This window comes from Salarias fasciatus, chromosome 22 (assembly GCF_902148845.1).
Source record: "Salarias fasciatus chromosome 22, fSalaFa1.1, whole genome shotgun sequence".
NCBI classification, from domain to species: Eukaryota; Metazoa; Chordata; class Actinopteri; order Blenniiformes; family Blenniidae; genus Salarias; species Salarias fasciatus.
In genome coordinates, this window is record NC_043765.1 from 22,421,654 (window position 1) to 22,446,857 (window position 25,204).

Here is a 25,204-nt window from a genome sequence, read left to right on the forward strand (position 1 = left end):
TTTTTTAACAACTGGAGTGGTTGGGCGGGCCGGATTGGAGCCTCGTGCCAGCTGGTTTCGACCAAAAGGCCTCATGTTGGACACCCCTGATTTACTGCTTCAACACCTCTGATTGAAATAAATGGCATCAAACTGCAGACTTGGAAATGTAAAGGTTCTACTGGTTTACGTGTGAATGAAGTGGTGAATGAAGGACGGTCAGGGAGGATTTTCAACTGGATGGATGGTGGATTTTTCTGACACCCTGACAGATAGTTGCTCACAGCGGACACTCTGGGCGTTCTGTTAACTTCATTTTCTGCCTTTGCACGTAACTACACACCATCTGACAGAGAAGCACCATCCCTCCATCCATCCATCCCTATTCTACCTTTTTTTTCTACTTTCTGGGAAGCTTGCAGCACCCACTGTTTGTAGTTTGACCCCAGCCTCATGCCTTTTGTTGTGATTTAAAGAAATCTGTGACAAGTTGAGGCAACCATTGCTCCAAAATCATTGTAAACCTGAGGTTAATTTTATTTTCTCAACTGAATCATGTTTTCCCCGCGTTTCGCGTAAATCATATCTAATCACATCCGAGCGTCTTGGAATAATGTGAGCGCAACTTTCCCGTGAAGATAATCTTACGGGTTCCCGCGCTGCTCCGCGTCTTTGACGAGCTGCCTTAAATTCAGGGTTTTGTCGGCAGACACATGAAAGCGTCCGCCTAACTAGTTGCAGGAGTGTGGATTCAGATGAAACGGAGAGACAGATTGATTCAGACGAGTACAGTCACTGTGTGATCATGTACTCAGCAGCTTTGAGCACTAATCCCAAATACAAAACTGTCGGATGATCTGCGGTAATAAAACAACAGAGGATATTTGCAGAGCTGATCTGAGTCTTTGCCAGTCTCTCTCAGTTAATACCAGACGCCGTCTTTGTCTCCCTGCGTAGAAAGCGAGCGTTCTGCCGCAGAACATCAAGTACGTTTGCAGTATTGGTTTCTGTTTTTTCCCTCCTTTCTCCAATCAAAATATTTAAAACTCACAATTCTCCTCAGTTGGTAGCGGAGTCTGACGGAGCTTTCTCTGCTGTGGCATAAACTCTCTTTTGCCCCTTCTCTTGATATTTTCCCGATTCTGCTGTTTGTTTCTGTGCATCCCTAAACGGGACATACCTGTGACAATAATGCTCCCATAATGCTCACTGACATCGACGCGGCGGCTGCTTTTACGAGACACTTACATGCTTTCAAGCACTCGTCTGCAGTGTTAACTGACACACAATAACTAATTGAATTTTGAAACAAACGCGGCTGGGTCATTATGAGTTATGATGATTCGGTGTGTTCTGATCACACCGCCTGAGATAAGCCCCAGATAATGATGTACATTAAGCCTCACAGTTTTCATTTTCACCCTCAAATCCCCGCTCTCCTCCTCCGCCACCCCGCTTTCGCGGCCTAATGACAGTTTTATGGGAAACTTCATTAGGCGAAAGGGATGTCGAACCGATAAACATCAGCTTGTAATCGTTGGAATGAAGCGTCTGCGGTTCCTTTCATGTTAGGGTCGACCAACAAAATATTAATAACAGGAAAGCGGTTTATTGTCAGGGCTGGGGTGTGACCAGGCAGGTGATTTATTGGTAATTAATAGATGATTTATAACTCCAGCGACGTCCTTGTTTCGTTCTCCTTCCTCGTCCATTCCAAAAGTCCGGGACTTGGAGTGCTGTGGCTGCGCAGCAGTCTGGAAGATAGGCTCTAATGAAGAAAAAGCATTGCGGGCTCTGCTGTTATCGTGGCGCGCTAAACAAAGGCAGTGATTCATCTGAGCTGTAATCTGAGAGGAGGGCAGCAAATCTTCTGCTGTTAGACTAACGTTATTGGGATCAAGCGAGGCTCCTATCAAGTATCAGATCTCATCCAGCCATGCGGTCCACCTCTGCTATAATGGAGCCTCTGTTCTCATTACAAGTATATTAAATGTTTCCTTCATTATTGTTGTCAGTTCCTTTTACGGTCCAGCGATACGTTGGAATTCTCAACATGTAAGTGTATAACTTGACACGGAGCCAGACTGCTATCGAGTGACGGCTCAGGTCGGAAGCCAGGCCGGTCTCATTCCCAGATTAGACTCTGTCTTTCAACGTTTCATCACGCGGGAGCACCAGGTCGGGCTGGAGCACCAGGTCAGGCTGATTACTGCTGACTCAGCAAAAAAATCACCAGCCACTTTCTTTAGCATGCATATGTTTTTCATTAGAATAACTCCTCCATTGTTTATGATATTATGGTGTAAAACTACCAAACAGTGTAGAAAAAGAGCTTAGGATGTCTGCAGTACGACAATCCATCACATTCAGTGCCATCAAACACACACTGTGCAACTGAAAGATTCTGTATGGGTTATAGATTGAATGGATTTCACTTATATCTCTTACACGAGGGGGGACCGGAAAGAAACCGGACTGTGGTTATAACTTTGTATTTGGTAACACTTTACTTGAAGCCCCCCTGTATAACACATTATAAGTAGTTATAAACACTCATACATGATCACAATGCTTTACAACTCACTATACAGCATAGGATTAGGGTTAGGGTTAGGGTTAGGTCCTGGCATTGTGATCATCTATGAATGTTTATAACTGTAACACTACACGTGTTATAATGGCATTATAATGCTTTATGAATGTACTTATAATGTGTTATACAGGGGGGCTTCAAGTAAAGTATTACTTTTTATTTTTTTTATTTTCACATTTAATCAAAACTGTCACCTTCAAAGTACTCTCCTTCGGCTTGAATCCAGCGCTGCAGCCGGGATTTCCATTGCTCTGTACAGTCACCATGCTCCTGAGTAATGGTCCCTTTAAGAGCGTCCTTCGATTTTTTTTTGCACCTCTTCCACGTCATCAAATCTCCGCCCCTTCAGTTCCTTGTTCATTCTTGGGAAGAGAAAAAAGTCGCACGTTGCTAAATCGAGGGGATACGGCGGATGGGGCAGCAGGGCCATGCCGTTTTTCACCAGGAACTGTTTTACACGCAGAGCCCTGTGCGTAAAACAGTCCCCACTCTCCCACAGCGCCGCCGCTTCAGCCTGACCGCCTCCCGGAGCCGCCGCAGCAGTGATGATCTTCCCAAACAGCCTCCATCGTCCTCCAGCTGCCTTTTCAGCTCCTGGCACATGTCCACGCCAGCCTGCTTCTGCTCCGTGGTTCAGAGGCGCCGGACCATTTTGGGATTTTTCGGAGAAGGTGGCGTGACTGTAATAACATAAACACTGCGTGTGAGCTGCCTGTGTGTCTTTGGGAGGTGAAATTTTTCACAGGTATGCTTCAGGCTATGCTATAGCGACATATAACGGCCAAAAGTCTGAAATCATTCTTGTTTTAATTTTATAAACACAGTCCGTTTACTTTCCGGTCCCCCCTCGTATAGTGTTTTCCCACTGCTTGAGCAGCACCCAGAGTGCTTTACACTGCTAGTCACATTCACCCATTCACACACACACTCACACTATCAAACTGAGAGACACAGCTCTCTCCACAGCCGCCCCATAAATCTTGTTTATCTAAGTTAAAGGGGCAGAAGCCACTCACTCACTGAAACATTTTTTAAAACAATTTAACAGTCATGAGCATTGATTTCGTTTTTGTCAGGAGCAAGTTGTTGACCTCTTGAAAGATTAGTTGATCCTTCAACATCATGATAACAACTGCAAATATAAAAAATGATGCATTTCCACTTGAACAATTTTCCTGTAGATGTTGCCTTAAATTCCGATTTTGTGGATACGATCCTTCTGTTCAAATCTTTGGAACTCATCAGTTCTTAGTACATCTGGGACATTTACCCAAAACGAGCCTGTTTGAAAAGCTCAGCCTGATGTTTGCAGATACAACTGCTTGACTCTACATGATCTTTACTCTGAAATTCTCGTATTGCTCTGCTACTTTAAGTATTTATTCACAATCGAAACTGGTTAAATAATCGTAAGTTGATTCAAGAAGCTGTCCTTAACCTGGAAATGTGTCTGCGTTACAGAAAGTAAGAGACAGTCTGGTCTGTGTTTGAAATGGGCCTGACTACCAAATTAGGAAACTAATAAGAAAACTTGAAGTCTCACACCAATCAGATGAACCCCGGTGTCTTCCGAGGGGACGCCCTGCGTTAGCCGGGCTGTTTATCAAGATTTAAAAGAACAAAGCCAGCGCGGTCGTGTTGTGCCCCCAGGTACACGGGAAGTGAACAGCACCTACCTGGAGTCACCTTATTCCACATCCTGATATACTGCTCCCACGCTTTATCTGCTTAATTACCTCTCGCTCCCTCGGCTTCTCCGTACAGAGCGCTCCGAAGCAAAGCAAGGCAAACATGGTAGCCATAAATTGTCTTTAAAAGGGACCCTGTGGTGTTTTCTTGTTTACATTCAGTGTTACTCATTTACTGCGTGTCCTCAAGGTGCAACCAATGCATTTCCTTGCTTATGAAAGATATGATAAGCAGATTTTTTTTTCTTCTCTCCCCTCCACATGCACCTGGTCGTATGAGCAGTTCTCATCCTGTTTGTTGTGGCTTGTTACAGCCTCTCATTGAAAACCACCTCTCGATCGATAGAAGCAGATTGCCTGTTGTGCATCTCGAGAACATGCGATCGGCTCAGAATGAGATTGATATACAACAATACAGGTGTCGTTGAAAAGTCACACGTGGAGAAACACCAAGAATTAATAGAAGGTTATGAGATTATGCCACCAACACCTCCACCTTCAAGCTGTGCAGGAGGTTTTTGTGAAAGCAAAATTAAGCACATGATCAGGTCCAATGTTTCTTAAATGATGTCTATCTTATAAGACAAATTCCTGGCGGCAGCAGCAGCAGCAGCCATGAGAATGAGATGGATAGCGATGACATTGCAGTGGTTGTCCCCTTCTTTTGTAACTACATGGATTTTGACAGATATAATTTCCCTGATTTATTCTACCGGAACATTGTCTTCATGGAAAACCCCCCAAAATCCTCCGCAGAAAACAAATGGGTCTGCTTTAGTGGAGGCTTCTCCCTGCTGTTCAAGGGGAAACTTGGGAGCAGTTTTTTAATCTATTGTGTGAAAACAGAATATTTTATGACGGGAAATACTCTGAATAATGTATGACGGAATACGATTAACCTATATGGAATGTTTGATTATCAACTTCATTCCATATTCAGAATTTTAGAGCTACAACTTTGAATGTTCTATAAATTTGCTTTAGACTTCTCTCCACTGTATACAGCCTGTCAGGAATTTTTATTTCCGTTGGTAAATTCACTTAGCAAATCTGCGCTAAGTCGAAATAGTGAAGTCGGAGGAGCGGTTCTTTTCCAGGGCTGAAAATGTTTGTTGCATCAGAAGCGGTTGTAGTTTCTGCATCTGCCTTCCTTTAGTGGAGCATCGAGATGTTAATGTGTTAATGTTTGAAACCGTAAGTATGTTCCAAACTCATCTTACCTCAGTTGCCTGCTCTGGCATCTCGTTTGCACCGATACCAGACAGACTGTTGGTAATGTACAGTCAAGATATCAAGAGCAGGGTTAGTATTCGCAGTTGTCTTTTAAAAAAGTGGTTTTGATGTTTTCCCAATCCCTCATTGGAGATCTTTCTCTCGTCAGTAACTTCCAGTCTTTTTCTCCTCATGTACAGTAATTTTTTTTGACCCACATACAAAGAGCAACAAGTTCATTTGTCGCTCGCCTCTTTTCGCCGTTTCCCAGGGATGGGCAACATCACGCAATCCTCCAGAAACACTTTGATGATCCTGGAGTCTTCAAACGAGCAGATACCTGCGTGAATCCACGCTGGAGCGACCATTAATGATAAGCAAACAACGGGCCAGCAGGCGGAGTGCTGTCACGTTGCTGCGGAGGCCCGTAGCGGTTCTGATGTCTTTAATGCATTTTAAAGGCACCGTGCACTTTGAGCAACCCCGCCACCCAGGGGGATCTTCAGGGAACTTTAATGTTCTTACACAACCCTTTTAAATTGGTGACTCACCCCGAGGGTGTCGACAGCATCCCTCAAGATCCCCTCCATTTTTTTTTTTTTTTTTTTTTTTTTTGCTGCGGGAATGTTCCTTTGTGTCCGCGTGACGCTCCGGCCGTTATTCGCCGAATTTCGGTGGATTAGTGTGACGCACGCCTCCGCGAGAGAGAGGGCCGGGGTTCGCCGTTCCACGGGGGGATCGGCGTCAGCGGAGCGTCCGACTGAGCCGGGTGTATTTATGATGCTTCACGGGCCGGATCCCGAAATGAAAGAGGCACCACTCGAGGGGCTCTCTGTCTTAATCCGTGGACATTATCTCTACACAGTGAGCGGGTCTTGGCTCGTTACCTCGCAGCAGAGCGCCAGGCTGGAAGGGTTGCAGAGAGAGAGTGAGAGGCAGAAAGGGAAGAAGAGAGGAGGAGGAGGGAGGGAGGGCCTCGCCCGGCCGCCGAGAATGTAATCTCCAGATTAGGGGGCGAGACGAATTCCTGCTGCCAGCCTGACCTTGTCAAGGCAATGGAGGAGCCGGAGTGAAATTGAGATTTCAGGACGAGGAGCAAGTCCAGGCGCCTTTTTTTTTTTTTATTTCTCCCCCCTTCTTCTTCTTTTGAGCGTTAGCGTTTCTCTTTCAGAGGTCACAGTCTTGACACCATGATTCAAGCTAAATGCGCGTGGTCACACTGGTGGCACACATGAAATATATGCGGGCCGAAGCGTTTGTGACACCGAGCATAGCGCCTGAAAGCCCCCTCAGCGGGTCCGCCGCTCTGCGGTACAGTTTTCATAGGATGACCATTGTCGCCTTGTGCTTTCATGAAACTGAGAAATGGGGATTTTTCAATCTAGTTCTTCTGTGCGGAGACAGAGCTGTGGCGTGCCGACAGCGTCGGAGGAGGCTGCTGCTGCTGCCGTGTAGAAATAAATCATGAAATCATCTGTCAGCAAAAAAAATCCAGCCGCCGCCATGCAGATGAATCCAGATTGAAAATTAGAAGTTCTTGTCATCGTCTTGCTTTCGTTGTTTCTCATACAGTTTACGTAGTGGTAGGTTTGATTCCAGTGGCCTGAGAATGACCCCTGACCCCCATCAGCTCACCGAGGCGCTTCAATATGGCTGTCCATCACATCCGAGAAAAAGAATGAGTGATGTCAAGAAAAGGTATTTCCACAAGGGGCATGAATAAAGTATTAGTTTGTCACTATTCCAGCCTTGAAGTTGTGTTTTTGAAATTTGTGAAAGTAAAAAAGTATGTAATTGTGAAGTTTCAGAATTTTCTGTAGTATCAAAGGCACATTTCAATACATGACCCCGTGACCATGACCAGTCGAGCCCCGCCCACTCCCAAACCATAACAAAACGCAAAGATATGAATCCAAATAGTGAACTTTGTTTCATGATTAAAAATTAAGTTAAGAAAGTTACATTTATTGTTATTTATTGTTGATTAAACTAAGAATGTTAAACACATTTTAGATCAGGGGCCATGTACAGTCCAATTTCATCTTCAGTTGGCTGAACTGGTAAAAAAAGTGCAATAATAACCTTTAAATATAAACTTTAAAGATTTTTTTTGTTTTGTTTTGTGGCACAGAGTATATGTAGTGAAAATGACTTTTTTTTTTTACAAAAAAAATTACTTGCGTGAATGATAATCTCAACCTTAAAGCCTTAAAGCCATTTTTAATGAAACGCGAAATACAATGAAATATCCTAAAACCTCCTACCACTCCTAAACGCTCCCGTGGTTTGCCAGTTTTACAAACTCTTGGGACAGCATGGCTTTGAGGCTAATGCTAATGTTTTAGCAACAACGCTGCTAACTTTCGTGCTAATATCTCTGGGTTGTGTGATTTCTGAATTTTTTTTACCATTTACTTCGTGGTTTGGAGGACTGGATTGAAGCCTCTTACGTTTGACATACATGTATTTAAACAAACAGACATTTGGAATTGCTGATACATACATTAAGTTTTATTTTAATTTGTGACTTCCGTCTGGAATATTCCTCCTTTTCCAGCATCATTCAAGCTTGTGAGTGACCCCAGCGTCCCCTGTTCGGGTTCATATTTGTATGTTTTGCCAGAGACAAACAGGATAATAAGAATAATAACGTGACATCCTGGTTTGACCATTTCATTCGTATGACCTGTAATTGCCAGACAACAGCTATAATGAGTGCGCCCGCCGCAGACGGCGGGACGCGGCTCCTCCGGCACGAAGGAAGCTGCTGATAAAGCGCCACGGCGCTATTTAGATGAGCCCCGTTTTTATTGCTTCAGACAGTTGTTGGCGCAGAAGAGAAACTCACTGTCTTCCAATTTTCAATTCAATTATTTACGGAAGGAGGCGACTCGGCGTGAGCCTCCGTGCAGGTGCAGCTTCCCTGTGCTCCGGTGAAACCGCGAGTGGCGCGGACGATAATAACATTCATAAAATACAAATGAATGCCAGAAAATTGTCAGTTTTCGCTGGTGCTGCTTGATAACAACGTTGTGCGTCGCAAAACAATGAAAGATAACAGCACTGCTTAATTGAAATGTTGTGTATTGAGAGTATTAATAGAAAAATCTGCTCCAGCTCCTCTCAGCCTGTCTTTATCGAGACTTAAAAGGTTCCTGAAAGAAGAGCCAGATGCTCCGAGGCCGCGGCGTTTAGATAAATACCACGGTTAGATTAATACCTAAAGGTTAAGCCGACGACATTAAAAAAAAAAAAAAAAAAACTGTGGCGTGAACCGCTTCTTTTTCTGTACAATTAATTCCAAAGCAGCGGTCAGTTCCACTAAATTGAACCCACATATTTGAGCTATACGACTCAGAAAACAGTGCCGGTCTTTCCATTCATTTCAGCCGCCGTCAACCGCAGCTTCCATAAAACGGCTTCATTAAGTCCACAATTCAAACCCTGCATCGCATTAATTCTCAGTTCGAGACGCAAGCTGGTGTCTGAATACCCTTGAACGTCCAAAGCCAACGCAGATTCTTGGATAATTAGTATTTGAATCAGCACGTACACCAGGGAGAATGTAGTTCTCATTATATCTGTTGGTGGTGAACTTTTGTTTCATGCATATTGTTTACCAAAGTGCCACCGCTAAGGGCATCCTCGCTGTGTTATGAGAGCTCTGCTGACCCAATGTCCTTTCTCACAGCACTGGCTCTTATCATTTAGATGTTATTGGTAATGCGTATGGAGAATACAGTCAGTGAATTCCAGAAGTAAACAGTAAATATTCCTTCATGAAACACTCTAAAGCTATTATCATGGGTTGTGGTGTTTATTATTAACTTGTTGAGCAGTGTGTTTTGGGTTTTAATCCAGTGTATGCTGGCTCAGAAGGGTCAGTGTGTTGCAGGAAATCACTAAACAAATACAAAAGTGCATGTTTCACAAGTAAAAGTTACAACAGAAAGGCTTTGCTGCAAACGCAGTAATTGAAAAGTTGTGTGAGAACACGCAAATGCATAAAAGGTACAACAAAAATCTTATGACACAAATGCAAACGCTGCAACACATACACGCTGCACAATAAATGCTACAATAAATAATTAAAAAGCCTATCATAGAAATGTGAACACTACAACACAAAGCTTACAACAGCCTACAGTACAAATGCAAAAACGAAAAAATTAGAACGTAAAAGCTTGTGGTAAAGCGACCACACCCATGGAAAAGCTAAAGCAACTGCAAAAGTCTCACATCTTCATCACAAAAGTAAATTATACAGCAAATAGCCTATGATTCAAATGCAAAAAGCTCCCACACTCAGGCAAAAGTGAACAACCTTTTAACGCAGATTTTAGAACTCATATTATCACTATCATAACCATCACTATTGTTAAAAATGTTGCTTGGATTTCCCCGCTGCGTCACTGATGTTTTTCAGCTTGCGTCTTATTATCTGTTTGTGCAATGTTACAGAAACAACAGCTAATTTCATGGAAAAAGAATCCACTCAGTGTCTTCTTGGTAAAATGTTCACCTTCTCACTCGTTCCGCGGCCTGGGCTGAACCCTGTAGTGGTTCAGTTTTGATTACTGGGCCATGTTTTGGCACTGCTGCAGCCGATGAAGGAAAATTAAAAAAAAAAAAAAAAAAAAAAAAAAAAAAAAAAGAACCAAAATACTCAAGTTGCTCTATTTCAGATGAAAACATCCTGCACTGTACAGATTCCCTCGTTGCAGCCTCAAATTTTTTGCTTCCGGCGCATAAAATGCATGAAATGATGCAAAAATAAATAAAACCCTGCAAGTAATGTTAAAATAAACAGAAGGATATTCAGCAGCTTTAAGGACAGTCCTACAAGCTGGATGTACATGAAACACAAACAGACCAATACCTATAAATCCTCCTTCTGTTTACTTTGAGATATATTGCAGCTGTGTGTCCTAGTATCCGCTGTCTTTACCTAAATGTGTATTTATCTTGTATCTCTGCCCTCAACATGAAATCGGTAGACTTAATGACCCGATGGCTTCGGCCGCCGGCTCCACTCGCCACAGCACGCGGCTGAACTCATGCATAATCCCACCAAATCTACCCAGCTTATGAATTTTAAATGGCAAGACCTAAATCACAGAGCCGCTTTTAAGTGATTCCATTTCTAATAGGGAAGCAGACAGCTGAGATGGTGTCCCGTCGCGAGGCGTCCTCGCCCGGGCAGACACGTTTTTGGAGTGTCTAAATATATTTCTAATGTCTGCGGTGTCTGTGACGCCGACAGATTTCGCGTAAAGCAACGGCGATCTGCCGAGCTGTGAACGGCGCAGCGTAGAAGACTGTGTTCAGAGTGAGTGGAGTAGAAAACTTCATGTGATATTCAGTGTTTTCAGTCCAGTCCATTATGCGTCGTCTGCTCTGTCGGGGATGTACGTTGAATCCAGCATCTCTCACGGGATCTACTTATTTATTTATTTTTTTCAGTGTTTCCAAAAGAAGCTGAATGAAAAGAAGTCTGCAACTCCTCCGTAAGGGAAAAAAAAAAAAAAAAAAAATCTAAATGTTTCAGTTCCGACAAGCCACATCTGGAGAGAAGCATGGTGTATACATATTCAGCAATATATAGGTCAACTGCCTCCTCCAGAGTCCGTGCAGTCAAACGCGGCTCGTCTTAGGAAAGTCTTCAGAGATGCATGTTTCATTCATTCATCGCATCCCGAGATGCGTTTGCTTTGAAATCTTTATCAGCGCAGTGAATTCCTCATGAGACCTCGGGACTCAGGTTTGTCGTTTCCACGCAGAAGAGAACTGCAGCCGCAACGTCCTTCTTTGAGTCTCAAGAATTTATTTGATCTAATCTCAGTTTAATTCAAATAATAGTGCCAAGTGAAAGAAGAAACTAGAAGAAACATCCGAGAGAGTTAAAACGATATGCTTTGACCTGAACAGCACAAATCAACAATCTGCAAACTACTGGAGGCAGGAAGTCACAAAAACTCTGATGTCCGAGCAGAAAGGCATGACCACATGAGAGAGAACGGACTGCAGGGACACAGGGTATCCACAATAATACACAACTCCCAACAATCTTGAGCCAATCTTGTGATCTCATGCCAGGCTAAACAGGTTTGACATCGTTCCTGTTGATTCGAAGGCAGGTAGTTGGGTTTTTTACTTAAAGGTTGTAAATTCACTTTAAGTTTGCAGTTTATTGTAACTACTGATTGATTCAAGATTATTTGGGATGGAAAAGCTGAACTTTCTTACTTCAGTTACAAAAAAAACAAAAACAAAACAAGAACTGTGCCGTAAGCTTGAGAAGAAGGAAAAAAAAAACAAAAAAACAACTATCTCAGTCACAATCTCCCGCCACATCAGAGCCTGAATGTTTTGAGGAGAACGCCGGGTGGAAGAAGGAAACTTGGTTCTTGGCATGTTGCTAGGCGATGCATTAATATTAATGCTGTCTCTCTTCCTTCAGAACGTGCGCGCTCTCCGGCCCCCTTGGGATAAACTGAAGCTTAAAGATATCTCCATCTCCCTGATACTTCTTTTTATCCTCGTTAAAACTCGTATCAAAGGTTTTAATTACATTCTGCTAATGTAATGCTTGCAGAGCTCTTCCGCTGATAGCCGAGCGTCTCGGTGTAATTGAAAAAAAAAAAAAAAAGGAGGGCTGGTGGCGTCGCGCGTCCTCGTGGCGTTTGAACACGTTTATCGTGTTTTCAGATTGAAAGAGTTTATTTTATTCCAATCTGATCGGACTCGGACTTGGAGAAGAAGCCAACGCATCTTTATTGATATGTTTTAATCTAACCCCCCCACCCCCCCACCAACACCATTCTTTGTATTTTAAAAAGAAAATGATTTCCAGAGGGGAAATAAATCTGCGGTGACCCTCTGATTTACCTCCCCTGGCTGAGCTTTTAGCCTGCAGTCTTTATCTCGGACCTCCCTGCTCCCCTCCGCTGCCCTCTCCGCAAAAAGCCATTTTCCCCGGCACTGAAACACAGATGTTATCCATCTGATTAAACGTTCAAGGTTACATCTCCAAATACATCAAAGTCCACCTCTCCCCAAAGAAGCAGCGTGACAGCCAGTATTTTTGGTAGCCTGGAGGTTCAAGCTCCAGTGTCCTCCCCTTCATTTTTTTTTTTTTTTTTTTCACCAAAGCACATGAAAGGAACTGTCGCACACGTCGCGTCCGCTCCAGGAAAATTGGTGTCTCCGCTCAAATTGCAAAAAGTGTCAGTGGCGAACTGGCCTCAGCCAATGGGCGAAGCTGAAGAGAACTGAGGTTTTTCTTTCTCTATAAACTGTCTTGATGAGGCTCATTTTCCAAGAAAGGATGGTCACTACTCATGAAAAAGCCTTAAAATGTTGAGAAGTGTCACACAGCGCGTCTCGGTTTGGAAATCTGACTTCCAGAAGCACACATAACTCCATGTGCCGCCTCCTCGTCCAGTCGGAGATAATCCAGGGGTGTTTTGTCAGTCTGAGGACATCACTGAGCTGCCGCTGAACCGAGCTGTGCTTCCTGTCTCTGGTAAACTGACCTTTCTGTGGAACCGTGGCGGGTGGAAGAAAACTGCCACACACTCTGCTTCCTGCTTAATCAATACGAATATTTTTCTCTGTGTTGCCAACATTGACTGTCCTTCTTACAGTTTGTTAGGACTTACTTAAGAAAAATCAATCCGCTCGTGAACGTCTGGTAATTAATCACCAATAGTTGTGAGGCTGGTGTCAAATTCACATCATATTCACAAACATGAAGCTGATGCCGTCACTAGGGATGCAAATTATCGAGTAATTCATTAATCGATGGTTGTTTCATCTTATCGATCGATTATCGATTAATTGATAAGCGGCAATTTTTCTGAGAAGCTGAATTTCCCTCTGAATCAATAGGTTCCTTTCTACGAAAATGCTGTTTTTCTTATTAAAGAGAAAATGCAAATCATATTCTTTAATAAAAGATTTATTCTTAACAGCAGAGAACAACACACTCACACATGGAACAATGCAATGACAAGGCTACTTTAAGGCTACTAGAAACATGAAAATAAAAAAGTGCACTGTCTGTTAGAAGCAAAACAAACTTCTCAAATAGTACATTCATTAATAGAACAAAAATGAAGGTAATGATTAATTGCAATGAATTTATTTTAATCGAGTAATTTCTTATCGACAATTAATCGATAATCGATTAATTGTTTGCATCCCTAGCCGTCACGGCTTCAACTCTTCCTTTGGAAGTTTGTGCCCATTCGCTGTGTGTGGCGTTTATGAGGCCGTGCACTGATCGACGCCTCTGTTGCAGTGCATCATGGGGCTTGATGGGGTTTATGGCGTTGAGGTCAGGGCTTCGAGCAGGTCGACCTGTGCCAGTGTGTCAGTGCACGGCTTCAGGGACCTTGCTTTTTGCACTGGGGTACGGTCATCTTAGAATGGAAAAAGACCCCCCCCCCCCCCACCCCCCTGGCCTGTCATGCAATGAACATGATTTTCATAAGCGTTGCTGTGTGAAAGCACTGACATGATGAGTTTTTACTCAAATTGTTGTGCAGACAGGCCCTCAGTTGATTCATATAGAATTTAGACCCAGACCTGGATGATGATAACGGAACTGTTGGGTTAATTATTGATGCTTTCTTTGAACATTCATGCAGTGAGATGGATGACGAAGCTGTGTGTTCCCTCATTACAAATTCAAGAGTCCTATTTAAAGCATTTCCTTACTTCCTGTTGTTTTTTTTTGTCTGGGTTTTGTGCTCAACACCTGGGAGAGCCTGGAATATGTTTTTCCTTTTAATTGTGTTGTCTATTTATCCAAGAAAGCTCTCTGTGTTAATGGTGTCATCTGAGTAAAGTTTGATTGATATATAACGTCACTTCAGCTGACAGCACGTAATTCGGATCATGTCAGCTCATCTCATAGATTACAATACAATGTCATTTCCCAAATTTGTGTGTAATTTACGGTCTGAATGGTCTGCGTTCTTCCGCTCATCGTGTCTTCTTTCTTTTCCCAGAGATCGAAAAAATCCAGAAAGATGAGGGGAAGGAGGAGGAGAAGTTCATCGACGTCGTAATCAACAAGAACATGAAACTGGGCCAGAAAGTTTTGATACCAGTCAAGCAGTTTCCTAAAGTAAGTACTGGAGTACCAGCACCACCAGAGACTTCTCCCGAGAATGTGACGAGCGCAGATAGAGAATTTTAGATGGCGTTATTTATAGATAATGAAGTCGAACTACTGTAGCGCCGGTTTTGATTTCAGCTCCTTCCAACAGCCACTTGACACTTTTTGTTGATGTTTTATGGTATTAGATGTAAAGTATGTGGGAGACGGTGTTCAGATAAAGTCTGTTGACAGAACTGGGCTAGACGCATGTTGCGGATGCTGCCGCTCGTCTGAAAGGCTTGCTCAAGCTCCCTCTCGAACACGCACCTCTCCGCCGCGCTGACCTTGGCCAACGCCGCTTTGATGTCTCACTGTATTAATTTGTCAATGAATATTTATGAAGGTGCGATTTAAAGGAATTATCTCGCCGAGGATTTCATTTTCTGGAGTGCGTAGTGGATTTCTCCTGATACACGTCGGGCTCTATTTCTTCTTACGGTGGGATTGTCGCACGGGCCGTAAGTCACCCGCAAGACTTCGCCGTGACCTCCAGCGGGAAGCCGCTGTTGAGCGATAACGCCGAGAGCACTTCAGCTCCCCGGCGCACGGCGGGGATTTCCCGCTGGGAGAAAGCGACGGGGAGACCGGTGTAAAAGTGAGAGAGCCGTGGCGGACGGGAGAGGGCATCACTCAAGTTTTCACCTCAGTCCTCTCTCGGGGTCGCGGGGATCGGGAGACGATCGCAACCCGCGGTTTGACAGCAGAATGGAGAGAGCCGAGAAAACGACGGCGCTCCTCACTCCAGAAACCGCGCTCCCACTCCTCAACATCAAAGGAAAATGGATGTTATAAACAGTGAAATATTCTTCATGTGAGCTTATTAGACTTGGTGTGAAAATCAGTGATATGCCAGCTTTTTTTTTTATGAGTGCACACCTAGAAGATAATGCTTCACCAACTGAAGAGCGACACCACACCTTAATTAACGGTCCTTAATGTAACACAGGTGTAACCAAGAATCCTCTGAAGTTTGGGAATTTTAAATTGTAAAAAGGTCAGAAAACCATCGACAGTACTTTAAAACAGACTTTAAAACGTCTCAGCCACAATACCTAACTTTCCATCTTTCCAATTCTGAGTTGTTTACAAGAAAAGACAATCAAATGTGACCAATTTACAGCAAATTTAGTGAATTCCAGTACATCTCCTGTCCGAGGTTCTCAGAGTTACTGTTGAAGCTCCTGAGAGCTTGAAGCAAAAAATGCAGTGAGAAATGATGCAACAACTAGCACGACACTGATGCTACAATCAATGATGTGGAGAAATCCCCTTTTAGATCCACATCAGTCATCTTCTGCTCTTCTTCGTCCTATACGTCATGTTTCATTGGCTGATTGGGCGCTGTTGTAAAAATGCTTCTGCCACCTGACAGAAGATGAGTGTAACAAATTATGAAACCAATGCAAACACAATCAAACATGTCAGAAGTGTTGGCAGTAATTTCATTACTGGATTTGTGCAGTTGTTCTCTGACTAATTTATTTAAGATCACGTCTACCTGACGGTGTTTCCCATGAAAAGGCGTTGTTTTGGCGGCAGAATCGATAAAGTGATGTAGTTTAACGTACAGCCCCTAGTGGGTGCTGTGGTCTGATTTTGTGATGAAACCATTTCCCCTTGAAACTGTCAAAATGTGCACGATCTGTTGTGAGGCTTTCAGCTAAAAACTAGTAAGGACGGTTCTCCTCCTCCTGGAGCTGCTGCCTTGAATGTTTCGAATTGTTCTCATTCTCAGGTTTGGCGACATTAAAGTGAGCCACGGTGTGATAGCACGGCCGCTGAGGTTGAAAATATGTCTGTCGAAATCCAAAGCACGGTCCGAACACAGTACAGAGCCCTGAAAATCCATCCGTAATACAAGAAATCCATCATAGTGCAGCAGCGTTGTTTCAGAAAAGTTGTGTTTTCCCCCCGTTTGCTCCAGCAGCCGTCACCAGGTATCAGCATGCACCTCGTCGTGGAGCTCAGCTTAATTCTCTAGAATAATCCTGACAAGCATCAAGTGACTATGTGCTCCATATGTATGCGGCGTTATCCGGAGGCTGATCTCACTCTCCCAGGTTCACAGCTAAACAGATTTGCTTTGACAGCTTTGATAAGTAGAGCCACTAATACGCTGTTTAGAGCTTCAACAAGCCACCGAAGGAAGACAAATTCAATTTGTTCTATCTGACAGGTAGCAATGGCAAGAGTGATCGGCCTGACTGGAATGGGTTTTCTCCCGAGCCGCGAGCACCATCACCCTTTGGCTTCTGGCATTGAAGTGGCACCGCCATTTTCCAAATAGCCATTTAGGAGCATGTGGCAGAGAGGCGAAATCCATCCTCGGCAAACGTGGCTTTTTATCAAAACGGAGCGGGCAAGGACGGCGAGTTGCGTGATAAAAGAGAGCTGCTGCTCGGCGGCGACTTCTAATATCCAACAGCCGCGGATTCTCAGCCGTTCCAAGGAATCGGCGAGAGTGATGTGATCATGAAGCGCGCTGTGGCGTCTGGTGTAAATGGAGACTTTGATACAGTGGCTCTCTTTTATCTCCATGAAAAGACTTACATTTAATTGAAAACACGTCGACAGAAATAGCGCCGTGAGGTCTTAAATCACAATTTAACCAGTGTGACACGTACCGTCACACCTACTACGGGAACTAAAAAAACACACCCAGGCGCTCTTCCGGACGTTTCCCGGATGTGCGGGGCCGTCCTCTCGGAGGGCGTCTTCTGGCAGAAAGCGCCGCAGGCCATTAGCGAGGCGTAAAGGAGCCCCACTGGTTTGTTTCCAGTTCAGACTGTGGCTTCTCCTCTGCTCTCGGGAGCTACCATTTATCCTTTCGGGCTGTCGGGCTGTCCCCCCCCCCCCCGTCCTGCTGTCCTCAGCACAATCAGTCGGCGCCGGCCCCTCTGTGAACACACCGTTCGACGGGCTGGCGGTAATGCATTCAGAGAATGATGAAAAGATCTCAGATGTGTCCCTCTTCTCCCTTCACCAGCAACCCCCCCCCTCAAGTTAAGTGTGATTAATCATCCGCCTTTTCTCTTCCTCCGTCCTCCATCTTTCCTTTTTTTTTTTTTTTGTTGTCTTTGTTTCAGTTGACAGCAAACATAACAAGTCAGAAATCCGACCACTGTTTTATTCTTTGGTTTGGATTGTGTTCATTCTGCATGCAGCCAGCAGAATCTGACAACCTGTGATTAAACACATCAAGCTTTTTATCGTGGCGATTACACACAGCAGCACAATCCTCTCACAGCCTAATGACATGTATGGAAGCCCAGCCAGGTTTTTTTTTTTAAGTCACATAATCCCTCATGATAACATAAGCATTAGAAAAAGAAAAAAAAAAAATGCATAAATTGCGGGAGGAGTCAGACGGATTTTGGTTTGTGATCAACAGCGGGGGATTACAGACGTTTGTTCAGGGAGACTTTGCAGGATTGTCCACACAAGGTTGACAAGATGTGTGCAAATGCAGCGTCCGATCGCCGCCGCGTTTAAACGTCCAGACTGAAACTTCTCCCTGACATTTGAACACACCGCACAAGCAAATACAACAGAAAAAATGTGTTTGATCTCATTTGAAATAGTCGGGAGCTAAAAACAGCTCTGAACAAATATCTTTTCACCATGTCTTGATATTACCTTTTCATTACTTAAACTCATTTCCACAAGGTGGTGACGTAACTGAAGGGGGAAAAAAAGTTACTCTCCCCGTTACCAATTAGCAGCAAGAAAGTAATGTTTGGCTTTTGCGTAGCTGCTGTGGCATCCAGTACTCAAATTTTTGTCCATGATCTATTTATTAGTACTTGTTAGAGGTTCCACATGTGTCATATGCACAGCTGAGTCCGCTGATCGAGTTTACAGAATGTTTGCAAATAAAAGCTTTGGCTGTGTTTTAGGTGTCTGGATATCTCAGCAAACATGTCAAACATCTGGATGTTTCTATTTGTCGAAACATCCAGATAACCTAACATGTTGTCTATTTCCACAAGGAAGCAATTCAATATAGTTACTATTCAACCAGCTTGCTTTGGCTGTTGGATTAGTCTTAAACAGGTTGTTCTTAGTTTGATTTGATTTGATTTAATTCACTTTACAGATGAGTTATTGTGTTCCAGACACCGTTTGCCGAGTAAGTGTTCCTTCAGGTGTCCGGGTCAATCGGTTGTTTAATCCACATGAATGAGGCCATGTGCCAGCCAAGCCAACGCCATTGTGACATTTTTCTCATTTACCGCAGACACCTCTGCATCTAAATGAAGAAGGGCATCCATCCTTTCAGCTCAGCGGAGAGCCAGCCTCGACTTAATTGTGTCCCCGATTTCACAGAAACCCAATCGGGCTGCAAACAGAGCAAATTTCTGTCTGCATTAATTTCCCGTGCGCAGTGTATCTGGTTCTGCTCCTCTTGTGAGTTTGCCTTTTTTGTGCCCTCTCTCTCTCTCACACTCTCTCTCTCTCTTTCTCTCTCTCTCCTGCCGCACACGTATGCACAGCCAGTGCAGCCCGCGCCTTTGTTCTCGATCAGAAAACAAGCTTTTCTGCTTGTTCGCGCGTTTTCACCCATCGGTGAGCGCGCCGGTTGGGGAGTCAAGAGGACTGAAGATATCTGCAGGGGCGCCAAGTCCGACACACACAGCCTGTCGGGGAAAGGAGGGGGTGAGGGGGAGGCGGGCAAAAGCTGTATTAACGCCGGCGAGATGTCGGCGTGCGATCGGGCTCTGCAAATCATTGTTCAAGAGACGGCACAGCTCAGTGATCAAGGCTCCATCCAGGTGGAAATGATGGATGCGCGGGGCACCGGTTAAACTCAGCACATTTCAGACGTTTCCCCGACGCCCTCCGCTCGCGCCGCGCCGCCGTCTCCTTCCCTGATCCTTTTTCGTGCTCTCAAATTTATTAGTGGGCGGGCACGTTGTGTTTGCTTAGATAATTTTAAATTGAATTTTCCTCACCCAATAATTCACGTCCTGTTCGATGTATTGGGAATTAATTAGCGTGGAAATTACAGGACGGCCGCTGAAATGTTTCAGGTGGAGAGGGGAGGGGGGAGGGAAAGGAAAAAGTGCAAAGCGAGCTAAGTTAGCTTCAAAGCGACGTGTCTTACATATTCATCAGACCAAGGTCGCCGGCTGCTCGGTGGGCGACTTGTTCCCTCGGGGGTTGGGGTTCCTGCGCAGTGGGGAATGGCCGTATTTACTTTGAGGCAAGCGCTGAATCCAGGACCCCAGTATGATCACTTCCAGTAACAGGTAATTATAAAAGCTGAAGCACATACAGCCGAGCTGAAAGCTGCTGGAGTTCAGCCCGGCCAGGATAAAAAAAAAAAAATAAATAAATAAAAAAGCCCAACAGACAGTTACTGCATTAGAGCGAATCACTACAGCTCGCCTTTCAAATCCCTCACCCAGGAATTGGCAGGAGCCTCCTAATAAGCGCTCGCTTTCTGAACAAAAGGCAGGAGAGATGTAGGTGAGCTTTACAACAAAACTGCCTGTTTTTCCTCTCTCTCTCTCTCTCTTTTTTTTTTTAACCTGCTGCCCACTAATTGATGACCCAGATAGTGGAGGGAGACAGCTGTATAACTCACCGTTAAGGGGAGAACGGAGTGAGGGAGCGGGCATTGCTTCCCCCTGCCTTCTGTTTTCCTGACCATCTCTCGTCGCCCGTGCGCGCCGCTTGTGTCAAGGCTGTGCGACTTTGATGGGTTTCAGCATTCGTCGAGGTACCAAAGCGGAGCGATTTTGCTTTTCACGGCCCGAAAAGCAGTGACCTTGTGAAGTGATCAAACCCAGGAAGCCTTTGATGGACGGCGAAGGCGCCAGAGGTGGTCAGGTGTGGCGTCGGCTCAAATCGGCATATTATGCTGATGCCATGACAGCGGAAATTTATGTTCGCGTGTCCCGACACGTTTGGAGAAATGATTGAGACTCATGGCGCAAAGTGACGCTGAGCACCGCCGACCTAAAACTCTGCATAATTAAAACTTGTGACCTGCTATCCCGATGAAAAGCAGAGAAACTCTCAACGTTTCTCAACTGACACAACTTGTTCTCGAAAAGTTGCTCCATATTTCTTCGTGTCTTAAATCGGTTATTTGTCGTGAGCGGCCACACTGCCCTCTGTGGTCACTGGTGGTATTGCTCCAGTGGTCCTCAGCCGTAAGCTTCCAGGAGATGGACAGAAATGCAAATGATATAAACACAGAGAACAGGCAGAAGACTTTGTGTGGATCCATTTGTGTATCTCAGGCTGAACATAAATCAGTATTTGCACTTACTGTTCCTACAGGCTGAAGGTAGTTTGCATGTTTCATGCTCAGCATGTTTTTCAGTTTTCTGTTGTTCTTATTGTTTGTTTTTTTGTCTCTTACATATAGATGTAGGGATTGGCCTTGGTGGATTTGAAGCTTGGCTTTGAGAGGTGGTCAGTGCCACTCTTTCTAACATTTTAAGAAACTGACGCATTTGAAGAGCACCTCATGACGAAAGACTTAAAAACAAGACGCTCTTTGTCCAGTAACCACAAGAACTGGTGAAATAGTTAAGAGTTTGGTTGGTTGGTTAAGTCTTTGGATGTATTCGTCTTTACTGACTCTATTTCAAGGAGTATATGCTGACGTTTGTTTCGAAAGACTGAATTGCCGTTCGTTTAGGAAAATCACTGAATGAATTGGCCAGATTCATAAGATGAGCGGGTGATGCTAATCATGCCTCAGAATTCATCCACACTTTATGGTTCTTAAAGGAATACCTCATTGTGACAGAAATTTAGCAAAATATGTAAAAATAAAAAAAATACAATCACAAAAACAGACTGATTAGTTTGAATAGCACACATATTACCACACAGCATGGCCTCAAAATACCAGATAGAGGATGGCGTATTGGTCCCCAAACGGAATCAAAGTGGCGACAAAAGCAATGTGATGAAGCAATGAAGCAATTTGTTACTAAGAATTGAGAGAAAACTAAAAAATTAAGTAACTGAGCAGTACCCAAAATGAGTCTTAAAAATGGGATACAAATATAACTCCGTCTATGCAAAGTGGAACCAAGTGGAAGACACAAGTCAAACACATGTCGGGTCTCACGCTTGCTGTGGTTTCATGACGCTTCCCGGATATCTCTGTCCTCGTCTGCACCAGCGTGTTTTCCTAATCTGTGGGTGACTTGCGGGGCGCTGTGAATGAACGTGAGGAGATCTATTGTCTTTGTGTGTTATCCTGGGAATCCAGCGAGCCTGTTGAGTCCTGAAGTGTGAAGATGAAAGATTATTCTTGGATGGCGTTATAAATAGTGTTTAAGTTATCATCTTGTCAAAACAAGATTGATTTGTCTGTCACCGAATGCCTGCGAGCTATTATTTTGAATGATGTGGTCATGTACTGTGGGTGCTTAAGAAAAATAACAAAAAGCTAAATCTTTCTGAGTGCCTCGGGCGCTCTGTAGGAATTTATAAAAGCAATGCAAAACAGAGAGATTGGTAACATTTTCACAATGACACCTCTATTGCTCAAATTGTCAGATACTCTTTACTGTGTCGGGAATTGTTTTAATATATTAAATGCCTCATGAAAGTTGTCCTATAATCTTTCTTTTCTTTTTTTTTTTTGCCGTTTCTGCCTCTCACATAACTTTCCAAAATGTAGCATCTTATTTGTGGCCGTAGACAGGCCTGAATGTTTTTCAGAAAACTACTTCTGGACTCACTGTGGAGCAAGGAAAAACGCAAGAGAAAATCAGAATCAAGAAAACAACACATGTACCATGAGTGGATGATTATAACTGCAAGTGAAAGAGCATCAGATCTTAAAGCGATACTTCAACATTTTGGCAAATTGGCCCATTTAGCGCAATTCATTAGTCATTTCGAACAGTATACTTACTTTTTTTTGTGAGGGCGAGCTGTTGTTTATTCAGAGGTGAGTCGGGGAAGGTTTTCCGGACGGACGCAATGGAAGTGGACGGTATTTTGGTTCCCCCTCGTCAAACTCATCAAATACACAATCCAACAACCCCAAAACACTTTGGTGGGCAAATTATAATCCGCACATTCACTACGCTGTGGAACACCAACAAATAAAATTGTAGCGTTACGACACTAGAGCAAATACTGGGACCTACTTTTTCTTTTGAAATCACTACGCCCAGACAAGTAGTTCCGTCTTAGCAATCTTCGCATAAACAACTCAATCTGGTAATTTTGCATTAATATTTCACAGCGTAGTGAATGTGCGGATTATAATTTGCCCACCAAAGTGTTTTGGGTTTGTTGGATTGTGTATTTGATGAGTTTGACGAGGGGGAACCAAAATACCGTCCACTTCCATTGTGTCCGTCCGGAAAACCTTCCCCGACTCACCTCTGAATAAACAACAGCTCGCCCTCACAAAAAAAAGTAAGTATGCTGTTCGAAATGACTAAGGAATTGCGCTAAATGGGCCAATTTGCCAAAATGTTGAAGTATCGCTTTAAGTATTTGGCTGTTACTTTGGTGGGACTGAATCATGGTACCTTTGCATTGCAATTGATGGTTAGAGTTAGAGCTCCACTACGGCAGACCTCACAAAAGTCTGATTTCTTATATTTGAAGTATTAAGATTCAAGTAAATTATGTGGTGATTGTGCAGGTATTCACTGTTTGAAGGACTATTGTGTAACATTTAAACCATATCTCTATTGTGCCTCGGGTGGCAGCGTGGAGCCAAGCTTTTGTCATTGTTGCCCTTTTATTGTAAGCTGATATTTGCAGTGTGGTCCAGACTGGTTCTAGTGGGTAAATTACCCACCTGTGATTGAATGAGGCCCTGTTTACAGATGTTTTCAAGTGAAAACTGAAAGCTTTCATTGTATTTTGGGTGACGGTTTATGTGACAACAGTGCTCGAAGCCACTGAAAACATTTGGAAAATGGCTCCTGAGGTGGAAGTTTTTTTAAAATGCTCAGTCTGAAATAACCAACAGCACCAACTCTGTTGGTATGCGCACTACATTGTCGTGTAAATGAAGCCTGAATTCAGTCATCTGGGAGAACCATACTGTTGAGCTGCTGCTTCTTCATTTCGAGAGACGCCACCCTGTCGTCAGGATTCGTCCTGGTCGTCTCCCATTACAGGATTACACATCCAGCATGGTGGATGCAAGTTTGGCCCGGACTTTAGCACTGGGTGCAACATTGTAGTTGAACACAGGATATTTTCCACTGACACAAGACAGATTTCTACCAGAAGCAGCAGAATTGACTGTCATTGTTCTTGTTTGGAGAGGGACCATCACTCTATCTATGTTCTGTTCTTTTCAAAGCAGAGCTTACATTCCTTTCCGATCACATTGTATAATTTGACAGCTCCAATAGTTGCTTTTTGATTTATGTTTTTCCATTTCGATGTGAGCCCTTCAAGCCGACTAGATACACATTGAAAAGCCCTCAGATGTTTGCAGCAGTGATGTGGAGATCAATATTAAATTATTGATACCCCCTGTATCTAGCATGTCTGTTTTTGGAACCATTCTCATGCTAAAAGATCAATATTTCAGCTCTAATTACTAATTAACTGTGTTTCTCCTCATGAGAGTTGAGTCATTATGCTGTTCAGTTCGTTAGTGATGCTAATATGGCTGCATAAATCCACACACATGCTGGAGCCCAGGACCATCATATCATAGAGCTGAGGTGTATTAAGACGACCGACCACTAACCCAGCCGTGTTCGAGATCAAGAAGAAAGCCCCTGTCGTGAATAATGAATGTATATTTTCTACAGTAAAGTTCTGAAAAAAGTTACAAATTAATAATCAAATTTTACTTTCTCATTTTATTTATTTTTCTTTTTCACAAAGAAAAATGTTGACAGATCTGGAAAAAAAAAATGGTTGAAATTACACTTCCATGAACATTAAAGAGCATTCCATTCAACAGCCTACTAATCATGAAGAACATCTCATCAGGAGCGTCAAACATAAGGCACGTGGGCCAAAACTGGCCCACAGGAGGCTCCAATCTGGCCCACCAAACCACCAAGCAAATTATAAACATTTCAAAGAAAACATAGATCCTTTTTTTAAACATATTTCTTAACAGTAGTGAACACAGCACAGCACAGAGACCTGGGGATATGATGAGGCATTAGCCTCAAAGTCATGTTATCAGGGCGAGTTTGTAAAAACATGCATTGTGCAACAATTTCTGGGGACGTTTTCTGGACATTTCACTGTATTTTGCGCCTGAACATAGCTTTTAGATTCACTTTATGTTGAGATTATAGTCTTCTTTGGTAGTAATTATTTGGTTTTGTGAGAATGCAGACATTTTGATGACGTATTATCTGCACCACAGCCAAAGAAAAGTAAAAATTTAAATGTTATTGTGGTATTATTCTCCTTATTGGCGCCGCTGAACAAAAAAATGTTAGACACCCTTGCTATAGATGCCGTTTTACAAATACTGCTTTAGATCCACAATCACAAAGTTGGTGTTACTGACTGGCCTCGCTCAGCGGTGAAATCCCTGCTAAACAATATCATTTGGTGTCTTTTAACACTGTGTCCTCTTCGCCTTTGAAACCACAC

The 25,204-nt window shown here is 43.6% G+C and overlaps 1 protein-coding gene across 1 annotated transcript in view; it reads left to right on the plus strand.

Moving 5' to 3' along the window:
- The window catches only part of khdrbs3 (KH domain containing, RNA binding, signal transduction associated 3), a 121,544-nt gene that overhangs the window by 40,159 nt on the left and 56,181 nt on the right, over nucleotides 1-25,204 (plus strand). The window contains exon 2 of the mRNA XM_030120962.1: nucleotides 14,487-14,605. Within this exon, the coding sequence (XP_029976822.1) occupies nucleotides 14,487-14,605 (119 nt within the window). The remainder of the gene's footprint in view (nucleotides 1-14,486; nucleotides 14,606-25,204) is intronic.